Consider the following 23922-nt stretch of genomic DNA (forward strand, 5'->3'; position numbering starts at 1 on the left):
ACTGCCTTGCCCTGAGCCTGCTTCTTGCAAAGGAGTGCTCTGACTGCACAGCAGATGGGTGCATGGAACCTGACCACAGGGAAAACAGCCCAGAGGTCTCAGTCCTGCCACTGCCAAATTGGTAGTAGTGTCCTCACACCGTTTCTGGGTTTGTGTGCATCAGGTATAGGAAGGCAGGGAGCAGGACAAGCCGACTAGAAGCTTCATGTTGTAGTCTGAGGGTAAATAGGGACACAGCGTATCAGCCGTGCCAGGCTTCTGCATGTCTGCTGACCTTCCAAGCTCCCTCCAAGGCTGGCCTCAGAAAATTAAGGCAAAGCCTTAGACCAGCCGGAAATTGTATTGAAATCCCATACCAGAGGCAGCTACATAGCAGAGGCTCACAGACTCAGATGCTCGAAGGGGCAGGAAGTACCATGAAGAGGGGTGTCAGTCTGCCTAGGACAGTGGAAGTGGGGGGCCCGACTTAACTGGGGAAAGACATGCCTATCCAAGGGGTCTCTGCCGCTGAGCTTCAGCTGATGGTTGCCATGCAGGCCTGTGTGGTCAGTGTTCCCAGATGGTCTGGTTTCTTAAAAGAGAAATCAGAAGTCCAAATTTTTATGTGCAATCTTTCGATTTTAAAATGTTGGTGCTGAATTGACATTAAAATAAGTAAAACTTGTGCAGGTTCCCCAAAAAAGGAAAACACACATCTCTGGGCTATGTTCTGAGCCTCGGCACAAGTTGGCATCCTCTGTGAAGGAGTTTGAACCCTTGGTGTTAGGATATTAGCCCCCAACCCTGCAGAGACCTACAGAACCTAGTTCACAGTGCAGCTGCATGTGAACACACAAACGCACGTGTGTGAGCACACGATTGCCTTTGGAGTCTTCTGAGGATGCGTTATTTTGTCTTCATCTGGCTTCACTTCCAGGCTTAGCCTCAGAGTAAAAGCTTCAGGGAAAAGTGGCCTTAAAATCAGGGCCCCAAACACAAAAACACCCAGCAAAACCCAGGCTGCTGGTCTGGCTGATGGATCTCTGAACCTTCAAACAAATATTTAGCACTTTAAGTTTTATCTATTTATAAATAATATTTGCAAAAGTAATAGGGTAGCATTTAAGAATTCGCACTGTAATTTTAAAAGAGAACGAAATGCTCTTTTTTTCCAGAGCTTCAATTGGGCACACGACAAAAAGAACTTCTGGATATTGATGGTTCCTCTGTGATTCTTGAAGATGGAATAACCAAGCTAAATACCATCGGCCACTACGAGGTAAGAACACGGCTTAGCCCCCAACGTCTCCTTTCTCATCCCCAGTCCTGACCGGGTTGGATAATCTCCAGTACCAGGTAAATTCTTGAAAAGTGACAGGACTCCCACCCATTTTCTGGACTAGTTAGCAGACTGCCTGTTCCTGGGGAGGAAGTTTTCCTTAGTTGCTCGTTTGGAAGGGCCCGTGACTTCCTGCCTCTTGTGGTCCACCGGCTCCCCCGGAGCCTCCTCTCCAGGGGCTTCGATTTTCACGTGGTCCAGTCGCTCTCCATCCTGCAGTTTCAGTCAGAAACTTCACCTTTATGAGGTTCTCTGGCTTTCATGTTCCTCGGCGAAGCCATAGGACAGTTACCATTTAAGCTTGCTGAGAACAAAGCCTGGTGGGTCCGGGGCCTTGACCATGTAACCTTTGGGGTATGGTCCTTTTTTCCTAAAGAAGTTCTACATTCTGCCTTTGCAATATTCACCGATGCCTCCTTTGGCCCCTGACCTGCTGGGTGAGTGTCGAGGTGGGTGAGGGGCACACATCACCTCTCAGAGATCTGAGTGCCCAGAAGCCTGCAGGAACCAGAGAGAGGGGGCAGGGGGGTTCCTGGACACACTGGGACATTGGGAGTCATTCAGCAACATTGTCCAGATATTTGTTGAATATCCAGTGTGTGCTAAGAGCTGAGGATGCATGTGAGCAAGAGGAACAAAGACCCGGTCCCAGCCCTGGGGAAGGAGTGGAGAGGGGGCAAGGAGGCAAGCAGTGAGGCGAAGTTATCGTGCTGTGGCTCAGAGCATCTGAGAAGGCTTCTTGGAGGAAGCTGTGACTAGCTGAGACTTGAAGGAGAGCTTAACCAGGAGTGGAGTGCCAGCCCACCCAGCAGGGAAGGGAGAGCATGCGTGTCCTTCCACAGAAGACTTAGACTGGCTGAAACTTCTCAAGGGGCAGGGGCGCAGTGAGAGCCAATAACAGCCAAGATTGACTCTGAGCTGTTATCATAATGAGGCGCTAATAGCCCTTACTCTGTGGCAGGTGCTGCCTCCACATTTCCCTTGTTTCGGCTCATCCTATCCTATGAGTAGGTAATAGTATTAACCCGCATCATAGATGGGCACCCTTAGGTCAGGGAGGTTTACCGATAGCTATTCAGTGGCAGAGGCAAGATTTGGACCCAGGTTGTTGGACTGTAGGGTCTGTGGCTTAAGCAGTATTCACACAGCCTCTCATAGAAGAAGGCCTGAGTAGTTGCGGGGGGAGGCAAGACGGGGAGGTGTGGGTCATGCAGGCCCAGTTAGCTTCTTCGGGAGTTCTTTCCTCCCAAGAATGATGGGAAGCCATTGGAGGATCCTAATAGAGGAGATCTGTGTCTCGGAAAATGACTGTGGCTGTGCGTGGAGCATGGATATAAGGTGCAAACCCGGAAATAGGGAGATCCATTAAGAAGCTGGCATTAGAAGAATTTCAGGTGAGGAATGATGGTGATCAGAAATGACACAGTGGCTCTGGAAATGGAGATGGGGAGATGGACTCAGAGATGCACAGAAGGTGGACGCCACAGGCCGTGCAGATGAGAGAGATCCTGGAGCGAGGGAGGGGTCAGAATGGCACTCGGGGACGGCTGGGCGGAGGCACAGATGCGAGTACGTTTCCAGAGATGGAGGAGCTGCTTCCAGGCCGCTTGGAGAGGAGGAACCTCCTGCCTTTCGTGACTGTAAGGTCCCAGGAGGCATGTCTGCGCCAGAAAGGCCTTTGGACCCTGCGGGGGTCCCCTCACCCAGAAAGAAGCTGAGACTGTTCCTTGAGCAGAGCTTTCTGGACAACGGTAGGAACAGAGGACACCTCATCCTTGGGCTCTTCGGCTGAGTGGATCTCAGAGCCAGTTTGGAAATAGCTGCTTTGGGTGACACGTGGCCGACGGCTGCCCCTGCAGCCTTTGCTGGAGGGCGCCCAGCAGACAGAGCTGTGCATTAGCAAATTGCTGCTGTGCTCACCCTCCTGCAGCTCGGACTTTCCAACCTTGGAATCATGTTGCCAAGAGCTGTGGGTCTTAGCTTTTGGAGTTGGTAAAAATCTCCAGGGAACTTTCTGAACGTATGTATTCCTATGGGGGGGCCCGCACTTGAAGCGCTGCTCCTGGGAGAATTTAATGAGTAAGAGGAGGGTAGAGTTGGGGCTGCTGCCCTGCCGGGTGGAAGTGCTGAGACGGACTTGCTATGGCATCAGTTTGACGTTCAGGGTTGCAGCCTGCGGCCGTCTCCTTCTCTGCCTGTGTTGGGGCAGCCAACATGTGACTGCAAGTTTGGAAGGAACACAGCCACAGATGCCCTCCTTTGGTGCCCTTGACTGATGTGCTTGCCTTGCTCAGCTGTGTGGGGAGCAGGGCCACGCTGGTCCGGCTTCTCAGCATCTCCTGGCACCCGTGGGGCATGGGTGGGCCCCAAAGGAAGGGGTGTGGTCACTCACTGCCATTGATAGGGAAAGGTAGGACAAGCCACTCCAGCTGTCTGCCAGGCAAGAGGAAGGCTGTGAGGAGAGACAGAACGTCGGTCTTCACTGAGATTTGGGCCATGCTGGACACCTATCTGCTTAAGGATGATAATGAAATTAATCCGGCCTGTAGTCACTTCCCGTCCAAGTGATTTATTGGTCTCATACCCTAGTGTTGCCACATGGTGGTAATAAATGACAAGACTAGGACATAGGGGCTTAGAGGATTCTCCTTATGTTTAAAAAGCTAAGCCGTAAGGCAAGGAAACGCAGAGAGCATGAAGGGAACTGGAGAGGTCGTCGGCCCCATGCTCCCTTGTGCCCAGACCATCTCAAATGCCCTGATTTTCAAAGACCACTACGAAAAAAGTATTCACCACCACCCTCTGCCTCCTAAATCTATGCCCGGTTTAGTAGCGCCCCTGCAGATTCAAAATTTGGAATAATTTGATGGGGCTGAGCTGAAGCTTGCTTTTACCCATTTTGTTAAAGAAAAATTTTCTGCTCCAGCACTTGCATTTCCCTCCAAAGAGACAAGATGCTAATTATCACTCTTATTCATTTACTAAAGCGCCCTAGTTTGAGTCACTGTAAGTGCTTGAAAGCAAAAAACTATATTTCATTTAAAAATAGGGTCTAACTCAGAGTTTTAAGTGATTCAGACTCACTTCCCTCCAATTAGCCTAAATTAGTTAGGATTTAAAGTTAATCGTTAGTGACGACCAGTTCCTCCTACTATCTAAACACAGTCCCTGCTGCTGGAGTGTGAGCCTGTTTCTTCTCGCCTTGTTCTGTCCTTGGGGCGAACAGAGCGTGGCTGGTGGCCTCAGAATGATTTACTGTTGGTTTACTTGAACAGGTCCCTATAAAGGGGATCTGAAGGCACAGCAAAGATGTAGCATCTCGTGGATCAGATGCAGCCTCCAGAGCCCCAAATGGCCAGTAATGTCCTGTCACCTACAGGATGGCATCCTTGCCAACCCAGGGCATCGGTAAGATTGCTTTCCACGATGGTGACAGTGACAGCTGGTGCCTGGCACTGTTCACACGCATGAGCACAGTTCATGTTTACAACTGCCCTGCAAGGAAGGGGCTTTCCTTACTCAGTTTGCATCAGAGGAACGCAGAGGCAGGTGCCTTTCTGCTCCAGTCTCATTCTGTCCTGTGCAGACGTGGGGTAAAGCCGACCTCTTTACAAACATTAAGCCAGAGGCATCTTGCTCCCCTAGAGTTAAATCCTCCCCGAGTGCTTCGTTAACTGGCCGTGGCTGTGTGTGCGTTTCCTGTGCAGGGGCCTGCGCTGTGTTGTGGAGCTGACGAGGCCAGTTGTGTGTGTGTACAGGGACTGGGGGCCAATTTCTCCGGGTCCAGGCTTTGTTCCCCTCACCTGCGCCCCTTCACGTGACTTCTCGCTGGACCGTGTTATCATGCCCACACTCCGCTGTGGAGTGGCATCGAATGTGCAGGGCAGGTGTTGTGTCTGGCAGGAGAAGTTCTCTACCGATCACACCTCTCCTTCTGAGTTGCGAGGTTTCGAGGGGCAGAAAAGATGTTTAACCACTTGTCGTTGAACAGTGTTCCTTGTGCCGGTGCAGGCTAATGCCGAAATGGTCACTGCTGACACCAAAGTTGTCATTCAAATAGCATTAAAAGCTCATAGGAATGTTCCAAAGAGTCTGCTGGGTAAGGTCAGTGGTCCTTCCAATCAGGTGTGTCATCTGTGACCCAAGACAAAGGGGTTGGTCTATCTCTAAAGGTCTCTTACAGCGTGAACGACTTTAGACACTTATTTAACAAACAACTGGAGTACTCCTTGTACACTGGGCACTGTTCTGGGGGCTTTGACAAAGAGCAACTCCTTTAGTCCGCTTTACAGCCCAGTGAAGTAGATGCTGTCCCTATTCCCATTCTGAGGCACAGGAAGGCTAAGAAGCTTGGCCAAGGTCACATACTCTTCTCACTGATGCCCCAAGGCTGGAAGCAGATGAAAAAGGAATTCACTAGAGACTGTGGCTCTTCTCCGGGCCAGAGGGATAAGCTTGCTCAGAACTGGGCTTGCAGCCCACGCTCCTTGCCTCTGAAGCGGCCTGGCGAGAGAGCTGGGGCCGATTTATGAGAATGCCTGGTAGTTACCTTCTCTGATGTCAAATTCAAAAGAGTAACTTCGTTTAAAATCTTATGATGCATCTCATGTCTGTGAGTTTATCAAAATGCTTCCTTATTTCTAATCCTGCTTAACATCCTTTAAGGCCAGTATTCCTTGAAGACGACGACAGTTACCTTCATCAAAAGGGAGGCCTCTTTCAGACATCCAAGAGCTAATAGCTCCAGCCCAACAGAAGCACAGGAGCGCTTAGGTGCCCAATTTCACACACACCCTGGGAATACAGCTCAGGGTTTTCTTTGACTGTCCTCAGGGGAAGTTTGCTGCTGGCCAGGGCTAATTCCAAGTACACAAGAAAGAAGCACAAGCCCAACTGGCATTTCACTAGTTTCAAGAGTCCTTTAGAGCTCGGTGCTGGGTGCCAGGAACCGTGGGTGTGGTCTCATGGGCCTGTTGAGAATGTTCTCACAGGCCCCTTCTGAACTCTCTGATGAGCCCTGAGCCTCCTCCACTGAAGGACTGAGCGAGGTTATCCCTCTGGCCTGAGAACAAAGATTGCCTTTTCATCTGTCTCCAGCCCTGGGGTGTCAGTGGGGAGGGCTAAGGGGAAGACGGGGAGAGCAGTGTTGACAAGTGGCTGCTGGGACAACACTAACTGAGCAGAATTCTGTTTCCATGTGATGTCATTTTAGGATTGAGAGATATCAGTAAGGGTTTCCATGTGGTGATTTGATTATTGTGTTTGCAGATTTTTTTCTTTAAGGAAAAAGTATAATATTTCAGACCATATTCATATTCAATTGTGAATATAATCACTGTTCATAATTTTCCATAAAATTCTGAGGCTAAAATTCCAAGTTTCCTCTCAGGATAAACCAGATGAAATTTCCAAAATCTGAACCATTTTTACCCACAAAAATGGCAGTTTCATAAGGTTAAATATAAGTTCAACCTTATATTTCTAGAAAATCTACTTTTATGGAATTATCTTCAACTTATGCCGTAAAGATACTATCTTACCACAAAGAAACCTCACCTTCACTTGCAAACGGTTTGGAAGATGAGTAGCTTCTGTTTGTTTCGGGAGTGACTTTAAATTGTTGACACAATTTAAATTTCCATTTCTCTCTGTGTGCTCACAACTCCTAATTTCGATGATGGAAAAGTCTACAGCCATCTCTGCCTCATTCCAACGTGGGCAGCCACCATTGAAGGGGTATGGCCTTGTTGTCACATTGAATTCTGGAGCATCGTGAGAGTAGAAGGAATTTAATTTGAAATTGCTGTGTGTACCAGCTCTGCTCTGGGTTGGAGGAACATTCCTGCCGCAGACCCATCTAGTGACATTAATCTTTCTTTGATTTAATTTGGTTTTCATTCCTAAAGTAGGGGCCCAGAGGGCGCTCCCTGCCTCACAGGAGTAGGGGAGGATTAATGAGTCACCCTCAGGAAAGCATTCGGAGCTCCTCGGATGGAACAAACAGCATCATATTTTTAACACTTTGGATTCTGTGGCACTTTTCAAAAAGGCGTTTCTGTCCTTAACTCAGCAGCAGCTGACTTGTGCAAAATAGAAAATGGAAACCTTTTCCCCTCACAAACATCTGTAAATAAACTAGTTTTCTGTCTCCATGATGGTGTTAAGGTGTCACATGGCGGGCAAATGTTCCAGCCCGGGAGCAGCTGTGGAAGTTAGAAATACACTCACCACATACATGCGCAAACACACACACAACTCATCCACTAATAAAATGCTTTTACACTTGCTCTCGGGAGATAATTTCAGAGTAAAATTTCCTTGGTACAAGCCGCGTCTGCACTATCTTAATGCCCGAGCACAGCGCCGGCCATGAGTCGTTGCCAGCTCTTGAAAAGACATTTAAACTTCTGGCAGTGCTCCTCATCGGAAGGCCCATCCACGGTGTTTGTGATTATAGAGGAAGGGTGCTCGCTTTTGGCAAAACAAAGCGTCTGACAGTGGCAGAGTATTGGCTCAACACTCAACGGGATCCATTTGGGATTCATTCTTTGACAATTACCCAGGATGAATCACCAGCTTCCTTTTATAAAAAGATATTTATTGGCTTAGAAACAGAGCATATCCAGCTCTTCACAGGCGTGAATTTTGTGACTCTGTTCAAACGTTCTCATAAACTCGGTGTCTGAGTATTGCTAAGGGGGTGCCTGCACAGACTGTTTACTGTAATTGCATCAGATCTGGAGGAGAATAGAAAAATCAGCCAGAAAACAATGGATGGCTCAAGGGGAGAGGGGAGGAGGGTTGGTAACAACAGCAGAGTGGAAGAGCTCAGTAAGAGTTTAGAATCTGTGCTCAAGACACTTGGCAGAGCCAGATGGTCCCAGCCAGCCCTTGCCCAGCGTCCCCTTCTCCATAAGATGTCGTGAACACCAGCAGTTGGAGGCCTCTGGCCTCAACTTCATGGTTGGCTGGACGCAGCTGGCTGCGCAGCTATGCCCGGGGGCTCCTCGCTCTGTGTTCCTTCCTCTGCGGGTGCAACTTGAAGGAGATTAGGCTGTAATCCTTTGGTGCTTGCCCAGCAGGTTTGTACATTCTGATAACCAATGTGCAGCAGGCCAGAAGATAAATTCTTGGTTTCTCCTTTTTTCCAAACTGCGGAAGGACAGCCCCAAATTAGTTTTAGAATTCGGAACGGGCCTAGAGCTTCAGCGTGGAGGGAGAAAGCACTTAGCCGATAATGGTCGGAAAGGACAGGGTTCGTCCTCTCTCCACAGTCCCAGAATGAGGTGAGGGTGTGTGTATCCCCCACCTGCCTCTTCCTTTAGATCTGTTTGTCTTGTATTTTTGTGCACTAGCCCCTAGAACAATTGACACCTCCCAAGGAGTGAGGCCTGCTCTCTGCATCTTAGCATCTAGTCCCCCTGGCCTGAAGGGCACTTCTTCCCCTGGTTGAGTGTTGGGGAGGGACGCACTGGAGGGCCATTTGGTCCTGTATTCCACAGTCCCAAAAGGCCTCAGGTGAGAACTCTTGACTTTATCTCCAAAAGAGGCTATGCATAGGTATTACAATAGTGTATCCATGTGGTAAAAGATTTGTCAAATGTGAACATTTAAAGTCTGTGGTAATTTTTTTTTTTTTTTGGTGAGGAAGATTCACCCTGAGCTAATATCCATTGTTAATTCTCCTGTTTTTTGGGGTTTTTTGCTTGAGGAAGATTAGCCCTGAGCTAACATTAGTGTCAGTCCTCTTCTATTTTGTACATGGGACACCTCCACAGCATGGCCAACGAGTGGAGCAGGTCCACGCTGGGGATCCAAACATGCAAACCCAGGCCGCCAAAGCGGAGTGCAGAACCCCAACCATTCCACCACAGGGCTGGTCCCCTGTGGTAATTTTTTAACAGCTGATTGAGATATAATCTATATGTGGAAATATATATTGAGATGTAATCTGTATACCATAAAGGTCACCTTTTTAAAGGGTACAATGCAATGGGTTTTGGCAGAGTTGTGCAGTCATCACCACAATCTAATTTTAGAAAATTTTCAGCACCCCAAAAAGAAACTGTGAACTCATTAGCAGTCACTCCTCATTCCTTCGACCCCTACTTTAGGCAACTAGTAATCTACCTTCTGTCTGTATAAATTTGCCTCTTCTGGACATTTTATATAAATGGGATTGTACCATATGTGGTCTTTTGTGAGTGGCTTCTTTCACTTGGCATGTTTTTGAGGTTCACTCATGTTGTAGGCCGTGTCAATACCTCTGTCCTTTTATGATGTGGGGATTTTTAAATTAATACATTCATACGATGTAATTGAAAAAGGACGAGCTGCTGGTAGCTGCACAACATGGGTAAACATTGCAGACCTTATGTTGACCCTAAGAAGCTAGACACAAGAGTGTATACTGTATGATTCCATTATCTGAAGTTCAAGACCAGATAAAACTAATCAGTGGTGATGGAAGTCAGAATAGGGATTACTTCTGGATGAGGATGGGGTGGTTATTGACTGGGAAGGGATAATGGGGTACTTCTCAGGGTCTTGAAATATAACGTTATATCTTGATGTGGGTAGTGGTTACACTGGTAAACACTTCAGTGAACATTCATTGAGCTGTACACTTAGTATTAGTGAACATTAAGTACTTTCCTTTGTTATGCCTGAATTTTAAAGTTTTTATTAAAAAGTATATGCAACTTTTATGATTTTACAAGCTTCTTTTTAAGAATATGATATACCTGCAGAAAAGAGCCCAAACCATAAGTGTACTGGTGGATGAATTACCACAAGGTGAGCACATCCTGTAACTACCTCGGGTCAAGAAATAGAACATTACGGAGACCTCAGAAGCCCCCTCCTAATCATTACCCCCCTTTCTTCTCCAAACATCTCACATCATAGTTTTGACTTTTTTAATTTAGCTTTATGTGAAAGGAATTACACAGTACGCAGCCCTTTGTGTCAGGCTTCTTTGGCTCAACATGATCATTGTGAGGTTCATCCATGTGGTGTGTGGCAGTAATTGGCTCATTTTCATTGTTTTATAATATTCTGTTGTATGGATATGCCACAAATTATTTCTTCATCCTAGTGTTGATGGATATTTGGGGTATTTCCAGTATGGGGCAGTTACAAATAGTTTACCATCAGGATATGTACTTATTTCTGTTGGGTATATACCTAGATGTGAAACTGCTCTGTCATAAGGTAGACACCAGCTTTTAATACCACAGTTTTTAAAAAGCTGTTTCTGCATTTAACATAGTAGGAACCTCAAAAAATTACAGTGGCCCAAGCCTCTCTTGACATCGAGAGGCTGGGGTGTATCCTAGCGCAGCTTGGTCTTCCCCTCTTCTGGGGCTGGCCACCTCCCAGTGGTCCCACAGCATCTCGGCCTCCCCGTCCTGGCACTTGCCCCACGGCATCTCATTGCCTTGTCTGTCTCCTTCAGTTGACCGTGAGCTCCTTGAGGGCAGAGACAGTGTCTTGCTCATCCTTAGCGCCCAGCCTCCGCCCAGCACACTGCCCAGAACATAGAAATTCTTGATAAATATTTGATTTAATAAGTGAGAGAATGTAAGATCCATCCAGCCATCTAATTCCTGGATGAAGTTGAGAAATACATTAAATTTTGAAAACTCATATATTTTTTATCTTTGCTTTCAGATATCAAATGGCTCCACTATAAAAGTCTTTAAGAGGATAGCAAATTTTACTTCAGGTAACCAATATAATATTGTTAACCTTTTGTTCTCACCCAGCTTTATAAAGTGTCGCTTTTTGCCTCTCAGATATATTGTCAGAAAGATGAGATTGAGTTGTTGCTATGTGATTCTCAGAAAGTGGAGAAAAGCCATCTCGATCTGTTTCTGGTCCTGAGAATGTGAGCCCGGCAAAGAGGACAGGAAACAGTAAACGGTGTTTGGCCTGGACTGCCGAGCTACTGAGGAAGTTGCTGCCTCTGAACAGCCCTAAGCTCAGGGCAGAGTTTCTCCAACTTCTCAGTAGGATGGGGCCTAACAGAGGAGATGTGCTGGCAAACTGAGAGGGAAGCTTGCAGATAATCACACAGCCACGCAAGCCTGAACAAATAAGATAATCCAATTCGAAAGCCCAAATCTCCTAGCGAGAGCACTTACAGAATACCCAGAAAGTGGGGAGAGACAAACTAAAGGGGGAGCTTTTATGGGAAAGTCAACAGGCTGGTCTTTAAACTCTTCTACCTCGCTGATAGCCTCGGGGCAGGAAAACACTGTGACAGCGCCTTGAGAAAGTCCCTAGACCCCTTCCAGATTTGTCTCCAGAGACATTATACCCTGGCCATGACCATCAGTTCTCAGCCCTCGGAAAGGTTCTGGGCCTCACCAGCAGGTCCTTGCCATACACACGGCTGGAGGTGGGGCTTCCAGATTCCTGAATTAGTACTAAGAGCAGCCTGGTGGGTCCAAGCACCTGGTCACTGCAAACGGGCAAGGCAGGGCTCCCCAGTCAATAGCATAGTTTGGTAGCTTGTAGGACATCCCTTTGGGGACCGCCCACCATCCATCGTTACATCAGGCTATATTGAGAGAAGCCATCTTGCAGAGGGTGGCAGTCATTCTGGCATAAGGGGATTGGAGTCCTTGTGTTGTAAAAAGCTGAAGAGCTGTGTATTTTAGGCTTCAAAGGTTGGGCCTTTTGCAGAGCTTATTCTTTGGGGATCTTGCATCTGGATCTCTTCATGGGACCTCCAGGCACTCAACGCCTCTGCTTCCTCTCCGTCCAGTCCAGCTGAGAGCCGTCATTTTGATCACTCTCCTGCTAACCCTCCAAACCCCCTGCCCCTCTGTCCTTTCATCACCCACTCTGTCAAAATCCCAACCCTGGATGAACCCAACTCCTAGCGTTTCTTGAACCTACACCCAGGCGGCCACAGGAGAAAAGGCACACAACAGCACAGTTGGAGTCATTATAAATTGATAGTGCCCAACTTCACCAGGTCTCAGTGCAACCTACTCCCACTGCGTCTCTCTAGACAACTCACTCTGTGTTCTCCATACTGCTACCTTCTCTCCTTAAAGCTCTGACCCGCACAGCTCTCCTATCAGTGGATGACTCCACCCTGTATTTCACAGAGAAGACAGAAATCAGAGCTCCCTCAACATCCAGCACCAAACCTACCACCCTACCTGCGTCCGCCTATTTCCTCCTCCTTGCTTCCCCTGACATTCCAGGACTGTCCTTCCTCCCATCCAAGGCCGGTCCCTCACCTGTGCTTTGGATCCTGCCATCCTTTCCAACCTTCTGAGCATTCTTACATGGCCAGTCATCTCTTCTCTCACCTGTACTTTCTATATCTCTGCATCTACTGTATTTTTTCCATTAGCATTTCAAGATGTTCTAGTTTCTCATCTTCAAAACAAAACCCCTAGTGCTTTAACCCCTCTTTTCCCTCCATTTACCACTCCCTTCACCGCCACATTTCTTCCAAGACTGTCCTCACTTGGTGCCACTCTCACACTGTTCTGTGAGCTCCACCTCATTGACCTTCTTTCAGATCTAGAAGGAGTCACGTTCCTTCCCATCATAGGACCTTTACACCCATGCCCCTTCCTCCATTTGTCTGGCTAACTCTATCCATTCATTTAGGTTCAGCTCCAACATCCCTTCCTCAGAGAAGCCTCCCACACTAGCTCGGTCCTTCATTAGAGTTTCTTAGCATATAATTCTTCTTCACAGTCCTTATCACAATTGTAATTAATTAATTGTGTAATTAGTAGTATGAAGTCTCTCATTGGCTAGGATGTAAGTTCCATTAGGGCGGTATCTAGGGCTGTCTTACTGCGTTTGCCTCATAGCCCCTAGCACAGAGTGGCTGCTCCAGGTACCCTTGTTAAATGAATGGGACTTGCACCACTCCTACCCCGTCCTCAGCAAGTGATCACTCAGCCTCTGTTTTAACACTTCCAGCAACAGCGAAGCTGCTTCCCACTCCAGTCCCTGACCCACCCGTCTTCACACTGCTCTTAAGATTTTAAGACGCAGCAGGGGAAAGAAAAGGTAGCTGTGAAGAGCTCAAGCAGAAGAGCTCAAGTAACCTCTTCTGTTTATAGCACAAATGGGGCATTTTATGAGCAGGCCAATTAGCCCGTGGTTGTTTTTTTAATGTTTTCTCTCCCTTTCTCTGGCGTTCAGAAGTGGAATACTCGGAAGACCACTGCCATTTGGTGAGTTCAGACTTTCTTGTGCTTGCTGCTGTGAATTGGATGCCTTCTGTAGCACGAAGAGTCTCCTTGGGTAACGCTTCTGCTGACTTCCCTTTAGATTTTACCAGATTCAGAAGCCTTCCAAGATGTGCAAGGAAAGAGACATCGAGGGAAGCACAAGTTCAAAGTAAAAGAAATGTATTTGACAAAACTGCTGTCGACCAAGGTACATTTACTGTTCTGGGAGCGTTTTTATGGCTACCTAGGGGGTGTATTATGTGTTTAACTTAATTTCCACTGAAGTGTGAAAATGTTACAAATCCCTTGTGCCTTCTAGCAAAGCAAAATGAAAAGTTTAAATTGTACACACTTCCTACCCCCTCCTCCTCCTTCTTCTTTCTTTTTTCTTTTTTTAATAAACTGCAAAGATAACAGCACTTTACAAATTTCTACTGTAGCATCTTCAATCAGGCATTTAATATTGTTCCCAGTCCCTTTACCCACCATTTCACTATTGTTATTTTTTTAGGTTGACAGCATAATTATTCCTTTTTGTTTATTTGTTATAGATGAGCAATAAAACTCCCTCTTTGAATTATAAATAAAATGAAGGAGGGGGTCAGTGACTATAAACCCAGTAACTCTGATTTTTTTTTTCATTTTAAAATTAAGACTTCTGTTCACATATAGAAGTGTCAGATGTGAAAGCCAGTGGAATAGCAAATCGGGAGCAGATTTTATTTTATGTGGCTTTTAGTGGGATTAACGGAAGTCTGTGGTGATCTTTTTCTCCCTGAAAGCACTAGCAATATAAATGCTATTATCTGCACCTGGCCCTAGTCTCCTGCTGGGCCTGCCGCTTCAGATTATGGCAGGTCTGCTTAGAGCTGAGTAGATTTGTCTAGCGGGTAGGGGCCACCAGAGCCTCTTGATTTTCTCATCTGTCCCACAGAACTCTGCCTATTTGGTTTTTGTAAAACACTCAAATTCTTTGGAAAGTACACAACAAAACCCTATGATGGAAATATGAGCAACGGGAAAAATTCTGGGAACCGAGCAACGTCACTTGAGTTTTTCCAGGCTGAACATAACTAATAAAAGCTAAACACCCGTGGCTTTTTGGTTTATGTAGACGGCCCTACAACTGACCTTTCAACTGCTAGAGGTATCTAGGATGTCCTGTCTGTTGACTAAACAATGTTGGTACCAGCAAGAAGCGTATGAACCAATCTAAACCTGAGCGTGGGTTTCCAGGACCGTCGCCCCATCCAGTGAGGGTCGGCCTCGGTGACAATTTTACGTAGTTTCTCTTCGGCTTGTTTTTCCTCTGTTTTGCACAGCACATCGTTTTCTCTGAACTGGGAGTTCATTTTTCATCGTGTTTTCAAAGCTGCTGCCCTGTTTTCTTTAATCTCCCAAGTCTGATGTTCTCTGCCTTTCAGGTGGCGATTCACTCTGTGCTTGAGAAACTTTTTAGAAGCATCTGGAGTTTACCCAACAGCAGAGCCCCATTTGCTATAAAATACTTTTTTGACTTTTTGGATGCCCAGGCTGAAAACAAAAAAATCACAGATCCTGATGTTGTACATATTTGGAAAACAAACAGGTGGGAGCAAACAGTAGGTGATTACAGTTTTCAAGAATCTGGAACAGCATCTTACCTAAAAGGGGGGCAGGGAGAGTTACAGAACGATCCATTTATCCCTATATCCTATATCTTGGCTTGGTAAGCTATTACGTCAAAGCAGTTTCTTGCTCTGTTACTATTTTTAAACAATAAACGAAACCATTCCTATGCCGAGAATCCTGTTCTTTAGGATAAAATAAACAAACTCCATTATCCTTAATGCATGAAAAAGACTTTGTATGGAATGTTAAAACAAGCTTAGCTTGACCAGCAAAAGATGAGAAATTAATATTTTGTATTTTTTTCATGTAATTTTATGAAAGACTCTTATTTGTCCCTCAGAGAATTAACCACTTTGCAGTTTCTAAGCTGTCTACATTGTGATTCTGTATAGAAATGTCTGCCTTTAGCTGATCAAATGTAGTACTCAGAGACCATGAGAATTAGTCAAAGGATTGTGTTTTGTTGCATTTTTTAACATTTTACTTTAAGCTGTGGCAAGGCATCCACATTTATTCTACGTTTCTCCTCAGTAAAGAGACATAGCTTATTACCTCTGTTGGAAATACTTTGTGCACGAGCTGAGTAAGAGTCAGAGTTAACATGTAACAGAACTGTCAGTGCAAGCTCAAGCTCTCCCAAGCATTGAGGGTGTTAGCCAGGCCGATTAAATAAATATTAAAAGCTGAAGTTCCAGAGCTCTAGGTCTGATCTCCTCCCACTTAATACAGGTCTCTCCCAACTCTCTACTCCGGCTCACTCCCCTCCTGTGTTCTAGCCTCTTATTCCCAGGTCCTGCCACTCCCACACCACACCAAGCTTGGGTGCTGCAGGTACCATTTCACTGTGAAGATTGTGGCATCTGAGCATGGGTAGTGAAGAAGGAGATAATGGAAGGACTTTAAATGATTCCCAAGTTCATATTCAAATATTTATTTGAGTACCTACTATGTGCCAAGCACTATTAGGAGCTGGAGATATGGCAATGAACTATACACAAAGCTTGCATTCTAATGGAGACAGACAAGAAATAAAATAGGTGGATTTCAGTATATTAGAAAGTGATTAGTGCAGTGGACAAAGTAGGAAAGGAGGATAGAGAGTGGCAGGACAGGGTGGTCAGAGAGGCCTCATAGAGATGACATTTGAGCCAGGTCTTAAAAGAGGTGAGGGCATTATCCACAAGGCTGTGGCGGGCAAGACAGTTTGAGGAAGATGGACACAAAAGCAAAAGGTCCCAAGGCGCAAGCTTGCCTGGTGTGCATGAGGAACAGCGAGGAGGCCAATGGGGTTGGAAGGAACATGGTGAACAGAAGTAGACGAGGGTCCAGGCCCAGGTCACGCAGAGGTTTCATTCAGAGGGGACGGAGAACCACAGAGGGTTTTGAGCAGAGGAGAGACAGGATCTGTTTCTGTGTTAAGAGGATTGCTTGGTAGCTGTGGAAGAATGAACTGTCAGGAGCTGGGGCGTAATAATCCAGGTGAGAGATGATGGTGACTGAAGTGTAGCACTTAGAGGGGTGAGAAGTCAGGTTCTGGAGATCTGATGAGATGTTCTCGTTGGTAACTGTAGTCAAATATAGTCTAGAACTATCTGGAGAAAATTCTTGCCAATGGCTAATTTCGGGCTTATCCTGCGCTGATCGTCCCTTTCAGCAGCTCTGTCAGTTTAACCCCTCTTGTTCTCTGAGGGATGCTGCCATCTGTTGCTTGGTATGTTTGGCAAAGCAGACTTGCATACTTCAATAACAAGGACAAAAACACCCGTTTACAAACTGTGATAAACAGAGCATCCGCCTCATATGAATGGCTGCATTTGAAAAGAGATTTCTCTCTCTCTTGGAACAGCCTTCCCCTTCGCTTCTGGGTAAACATCCTGAAGAACCCTCAGTTTGTCTTTGACATTAAGAAGACACCACACATAGACGGTTGTTTATCAGTGATTGCCCAGGCATTCATGGATGCATTTTCTCTCACAGAGCAGCAACTCGGGAAGGTAAGGCCCAGCTTTAGTATTTCTGGTATGTCCTCCTGAGTCTGAAAGAAACCACTCTTTCTTTCTTGTCAACATTCAAATAATAAACAATTGGTCTACACCACACCAGCTGAAAAGAAACAGTGATGGTCACTGAAAAGTGGCTTTTCTTTAAAATCTGTCTCATTTATTTCTATTTTTAATCTAGTTTTTTTTTTAAAATGAAAACCAAAATAGTAGACTATTATCCCTACCTACTGCAGAACTCTGCCTGTGGAAACTTAACACAAAGTATAAATTTTCTTTGTTTCCTACAAAAACATTCTGTGGACACTAATAAATTACAGACCCGAAGTATGAAACTCCTGAAATTTGCCTAAATTAATTCCATCTGAATATACCTAAAAGAGTCTATTTGAATATAGCAAATTGCTTTTAGGGAAGAAAATCTTGCCTGAGATTTCTACCACCACCAGTTTGTCAGTTTATAATCAAAACACCAATATTGTTTTTCCTATGGTTTTCTTTGCTGAGCAAAAGCCCTAAGAAAGCAAAGAAAGGTAAAAATACAGAGCAAACTCTGAAAGAGATGTTTTGGTCTTATTCAAGCACTCCAAAGTATATTAAACTGAGCAGTAGCTGTGCCTCATGGATTTCAGAAAATCTTTTAATGCTGAGCAGTGGCTCTTTGCAGAAGGATCTTAAGCGTGCCTGGAATGAAGGGTGATTGATGCTTGAGAGGTGCCTCAGACTCCCAGGCCAAACCTGAGCTCCCTTTCACCACCGTTTCTGCAAAAGCAAACCTGTTTTCACTTTTGCCTTCCTAGCATTGCCCAGTCTCTCAAGGCGGAATCCCTGGCATTATCCTCCACTCCTTCTTCCTCCCTTCCCCGAGCCTCTACCTCCAGTTGGTTACTACTCACTTCTTTCTCCAAAATGTCTCTGTCCCTTTCTCCTCATTCCTCTGTGCTATCCCTGCATGCCCTCTCCACGGGGATAACTGCTTCCTTGCTGGTGTCCTTGGCCCTGCCGTCCATCTCACCCCCCCAACTTTTCCTTTTCACTGTCTCAGGTTATCTTTCTGAAACATAAATCCGATCTTGTCAATCTCCTGCTTAAAAATTGTAAATACTTCCCATTGCCTACCAGATAAAATCTTCGCAGTGCCACATGGCCCTTCCTGATTGGCCTTCAATTCTCTTTTTCTGGCCTCATCATTTTCTTGCATACTCCATAGACCTTCAATGCTACACTTTTACTTTTCCCCAACTTACTGTGAACTTGTTTTCATATCCCTGTGCTCATCCCACACCTGTCTCAAAACCCTGTCTAGTAAAACCCTACTTACTCATTCATTCAACACACGTGATTTCCTCATGTGTACCAGAAACTGCAGGAGACTCAGATCAGTCTAAATATACCTACTCTGTGAACTTCCCCTGATGTATTACCCACGCACTTTCTTCATTTGACCAATAAAGTTCTTCTCAGCACACAACACACTGAAAGACACTTAAATGCTTATTTATTCATAGTAAAAAATGGCCATTTAGTGATTACTTACTATGTTCTTAGTATATTTCAGTTAATCCTCATGAGAACCACATAAGGGAGTTATTATTACCCTCATTTTATAGATGAGGAAATTGACGTTCTGAGAGGTAACAAGTCTTGCTTAAGATCACTCGAAGTTACTGTGACCCCCTTTTCTTTACTCTACACCCTGCTACTAGTTACTGGTGTCATAGTGTAAGCACTGTGTAGTTGTCTTCCCAACTAGACTGTGAGCTTCTTAAGGCGGTGCTGGTCTTCTTCACCTTTTTACACTCAGTGCCTGCTCGCAGTGCGGTGCTTGGCCAAATCAATCTTTATTGAATGAATGATCACCTGATCTGTGGGTTCTACTTAAACTTGACAAATGAAAAAATCTCAGTAATATTTCAGTCTAGGCATCCTTCAGAATGATGCATCAAGTCATTGATTCAGCCATTGATATGGCCATTCAAGCCACTGATACATTTAAAAATGTACTGGGACCCTATCATTAACTCACCTATCTTCCCTGAGTAGAATTGTTTTTTAATTTTAAGAAAAATCATGACTTTTTAAGTGAAGATGTTATATATATATATCACTGTTATAATTACATAAAAACTTTCAAACTGCCAGGGAACTTTTGCAAAATCAGACATCAGTACTAATGACCTTGCACTTCTTGAGGACGCTAGAAGATCTTCACATAGAATCTAATAAAATAACAAGGACAAGCAAAACGATCTGCCACTGCCACTTACCACTTTCACTGTTACATAAATGGCTCAATCAGACCTACAATCAAGTCTTTTATAAATGCCAAAATTCACTGGTGGGTGAGGATGAGAGCAAATGTTTTAATTCAGGCTTTTACAACCATTAGTAATGAACTATGATTGAAATAAGTTCCATTGTTACAGTAACTCAAAATCATGCAAAAATAATAATTTTAGTTCTTTTATGAGAGAAAGGCAGAATATATTAGCATTTAATCTGCCTGAAAATAACAGTGACTCACCAGAACTATCTAGACAGCAGTCAGTCATTCAGTCAACATTTATGAAGCCCTACTGCACGAAGCAGGCTTGTTAACAGGAGGTAATAACAGTGGTGGAGATTCAGCTGCATTGGTATTGTTATAAATTTCGCATGGTTTTTTTACTCTTTTGGCGGTGATTGCTTTTTTTCAGGAAGCACCAACTAATAAACTCCTTTATGCCAAGGATATCCCAACCTACAAAGACGAAGTAAAATCTTACTACAGAGCAATCAGGGAATTGCCTCCATTGTCATCTTCAGAAATGGAAGAATTCTTAACTCAGGAATCTAAGGTATGGTTAGAAAGTAGAAATAAGATTTGGTTACTCCTTTTTTTTAAAAAAAAAAAGTCATTTCAGAATTTCTCAACAAGCCTTCTTTCTTTAAGAAACATGAAAATGAATTTAATGAAGAAGTGGCCTTGACAGAAATCTACAAATACATCGTAAAATATTTTGATGAGGTAAGATTTTAAATAACATTTTTAAAAATTGATCTGAATCAGTCACCAGGATTTGGTTATAAAGCATTCTGTAGGTCTCAGGACAGCTCTGGCATCCCAAATAGCCAGCAAAGGAGGCCAGGAAGCCTGTCTGAGATGGGGGATCCTGGCCCAAGCCAGACCCTGCACGTGGCTGCCCCTCTTAGTTTTATCGTGCTGCCCAGCTTTGGACCAGCCTGAATTTACATTGAGTTAATGGGGCCTACAGCCACAGTGACTCAAGTTAACTTTGATGAGTAAGTAGTGGTCCTATTAAATGGGGCCAGCTTATGCTTGATTGTAACCTGCTAAAATGAAAGCTAAGCTTGTTAAATTGCCTAGATTCTGTATTCAATAGTTATATGAAAGTATGACATTTCTAACTTAAGCAACTATTTCAATAAACCATTCTCCTTTATGATTAATTCTCCTTAATCTGGATGTTTTTCTTTGGGAATTCACACAGACACAGTCATCAGATGCGCTGTTTCCAAATATATGTTAATTCCCCCTTCCCTGATTCCCCCCACTCAGTCATGCTGGCACAGGCTATCCATGTCAATGGTGAGAATAGCTCACCAATTCCATTTGCTACTTGAAGATCAAGTGAAGCGCTAAGGTAGGGTAGAGGCAATGAGTTCCTTAAACATGATAAGCATCCCTCTTTCCAGGGGTCAGGGGTTAGAAGGGAAGCACTGGGGAGGGGAGAGGAGGGAGGGGAAGGGAAATACTTATCTCTGACCAGGATGCCCCTGCCTGCTGCATTTAAGAAGAAATACTTGCCTGCATGTTGGCTGCCCAGGAATGCTTGCTGTGCTTGGAATGGCTGTGACATAATGCATTAAACAGGGCCTTGGAAGTCTGGCCCCATATTTGTAAGCAAATAGTTGGTATTTCTTGCGAGCTTCTATTTTAAGCCAAAGTGTTGTTGATCCTGTGATAATGACTTAGCAAAACAACTTGCAAAGTGAGTATGTAAATGATCGAAGAAAATGTTGGCATCTGTTTCATACAGATTTTACCACTCACGGCATCAGGAATGCAAAAATCAGAATTGTAATGCTAAAACCACAATATCTAAAATAACTGTTCTAATTGTCAACAGATTCTAAATAAACTAGAAAGAGAACGAGGGCTGGAAGAAGCTCAGAAACAACTCTTGCATGTAAAAGTCTTATTTGATGAAAAGAAGAAATGCAAGTGGATGTGAGCACTCTGGGCCCTGGCTTAATCTGGCAAAGTTCTTCAGACGACTTGGGAGCAAAATGGCTGCTTGAGCTACTCTGTCGTTAATTTTTTAAGTTTGCACATAGGTTCCACTTGGAGCACTGTCTTTTTAAGAGACCAAGGCACATGCACAGCTTTTAGAAAGCATACCAACCATTGTGCCTGGTGTGTCTACTGTGGGAACCCTTCTGTAAATAGAGTTGAAGTGGTTGTTGCAAACAGCCTCCTTGTTTACAGAGAATACAGGGCCAGTAAGCAAGTGTCAGTATTGTAACTACAGTCTCCACTTAAGCACAAATTATAAGTGGTTTTGTTTGAAAACTACAGCTATGTAGCACTTGTGACTACACTGCACCTCTGCAGAAAAGGGACACTGCCAATCATCAAAACAAAATGTGAAATGAGTCATTTGGAAACAAGGTGGGGGTGTCGGGCAACCTCGAGGATTTGCAGCATTGAAACTTTCCCCAGTAGTTCTTGGAAAAGCTGACCGCAAAATTTGGTAGTGTGTACACTTAGCATTTGTGAGTGTGTGTGTGTGTGTGTGTGTTTAAACCAAAAACTAACAGTGTTGCAACATTGTTGAAAGGGCTCGTGTTTTTCAGTGGTTACCAACTGCACTCCATCGAACTCACCTCCATTTCACTAAGGAGCTCTAAAGCAAGGAGAGTGAGTAGGCTTTATTTAAATGCGACAGCATTTTACCCAGATACTTCGTCCTAATGTATGTTCCTTTTTTCATACTAAATGTATTTGATAGTGGACATGTTGGCTATTGTTAAAAAAAAATAAATTAGTTTACTTCTGTCTAAAAACTTTGATCAGAACCGTGTGTGGAGGACTAACTCATTCCCCTATTCCTACATTTCTATACTAGTGTCTCCTTGCTTTAGATTTCTGGTGAACCTGTGGTTATAAATACTTGTGTGTGATTAAAAACAAAAAAACGATACATTTTACATTTCATGAAATTGCTGTTCACACTGGAGTATTATATATGAATATATATATTTGAGGCCCAAGGCCTGAAAAATTAGTATACAACTTGGTATCTTAGTCTTACTATGTACTTTTTGAAAGTATTCCTCACAAGAGAAAGAAAAATACCCATTTTATTCATGCCTTTCTTTTTAAAGAATTCCCTATCCAGTTATACTGTAGTCTTTTTATTGATTTTTTATTCCTGAATTTTTGCTGCTCATGACCAATTTTAATACCACTGTGTTTTCCTTCTATTAAATGAGAAGTAAAAAGTGTAATTGGCAACTCTTAAACTTTCCTTGTGGCACCTTTTACCCTTGGTGCTTCAAATCCAAGACTGAGGAAAGTAAGTTTTCCAAGTAGCAAATTCAACACTGATCACACATTCCTTAAACTCATTTACCAACACTGTATGGGAGATCAGGATTTAAACGTGCATTTGTCTTAAATAAATGCAAGTCTTTTTGCTCCTCAACATCTGGTGAAGAATGAGAGGTGATACCTCAACAAACTGATCACAGAAAATACGCAGTTAGTGCCCTGATAGGCACCGTCCCAAATCCCATCACTTCTGACCATTGTCTGTCCAATGGACACACCTCAAAAATACTACCAAATAGGTTACTTATTTAAGTATAAAGGTGAGAGGTCTGGTCCCCCCATCTAAGGCTGCTACGGTCTTGACATGAAGGCGTTCGTAAGAGAACAATAGGAGGAGAGTTGAGAGCCAAGGGTAGGAGAGTTGCCCAAAAGACTTCCCCTTCTTTAAGAGGGTACAGAAATGCTATGAAAACTCAAAGGATCAGCTACAGCTTTATGTAAGTCTTTAGTAAATGCTACATGAGGGTGTCCCTGTCCAGCTCTCCGGCACATGAGTCCTGTGTGGAGACTTACCTCCTCTTCCAGGGACTGTGCTGCTGGGAACTTTGGGCAAGTCGCTTACCTCTCTGTGCCTCAATTTCTGTATAATATTTCTAACCTACCTCACTGAGGTGGTGTGGAGATTCACTAATGTATGTAGCGTGTTTGTCAATCCTCCAGTGAAAAGCACTGTCTAGATCACATTTTGGATCACATTAGCCAAACACAGTAAATGGCCAAATTAGATGTGTGCTGAAGACAATCAGTCACTGGGTCTATGGTAAACAGCAACCAGAGAAACAAATGGCAAACAATTTCTATTTTCAAGTTTCTTTGCATATTTTTTTGGTGCAGAACAATTCATTTATAAACTTTTTTTTCTAACACTAGTGTCTACAGCAGCATTTAAAAATTAATTCTGTTACCTTTTCTGTATTAGGGATTTAAAGTCTATTTCTTACTGTATACCTGATTGAAGCTGTTCTTGGAGATGAATGTTTTAAATGTCTATATCCAAAAATAAACATTTTGATGTAAATGTGGACTGTCTTTTTTTTTCCTTCAAATCTTCTAGTTATAATAGATTTTTTATTCTAAGCGGCTCTGTGGAAATTATTTTTCAGGAACAAGGTGTCACCATATACTCTATAAATAACCATCTATATTACATAGTAAGTAAATCTAGTTTCT

At 44.2% G+C, this 23922-nt stretch overlaps 1 protein-coding gene across 4 annotated transcripts in view; it reads left to right on the forward strand.

Moving 5' to 3' along the window:
- Nucleotides 1-23770, forward strand: part of PLXNC1 (plexin C1) — a 142045-nt gene extending 118275 nt beyond the window's left edge. For 2 of the 4 annotated variants that reach the window (XM_023631795.2, XM_070254488.1), the window contains 9 exons: nt 1155-1258; nt 10991-11045; nt 13499-13530; nt 13628-13735; nt 14952-15115; nt 16985-17132; nt 19835-19975; nt 20071-20145; nt 21269-23770. In XM_023631795.2, the coding sequence (XP_023487563.2) occupies nt 1155-1258; nt 10991-11045; nt 13499-13530; nt 13628-13735; nt 14952-15115; nt 16985-17132; nt 19835-19975; nt 20071-20145; nt 21269-21373 (932 nt within the window). In that variant the 3' untranslated portion in view covers nt 21374-23770. Of the gene's footprint in view, nt 1-1154; nt 1259-10990; nt 11046-13498; nt 13531-13627; nt 13736-14951; nt 15116-16984; nt 17133-19834; nt 19976-20070; nt 20146-20697; nt 20857-21268 lie in introns of those variants that run through there. The other 2 variants (XM_070254487.1, XM_070254489.1) reach the window with 1 other exon arrangement.
- Nucleotides 23771-23922: the final 152 nt, after the last annotated feature.

This window comes from Equus caballus, chromosome 28 (assembly GCF_041296265.1).
Source record: "Equus caballus isolate H_3958 breed thoroughbred chromosome 28, TB-T2T, whole genome shotgun sequence".
Classification (NCBI taxonomy): Eukaryota; Metazoa; Chordata; class Mammalia; order Perissodactyla; family Equidae; genus Equus; species Equus caballus.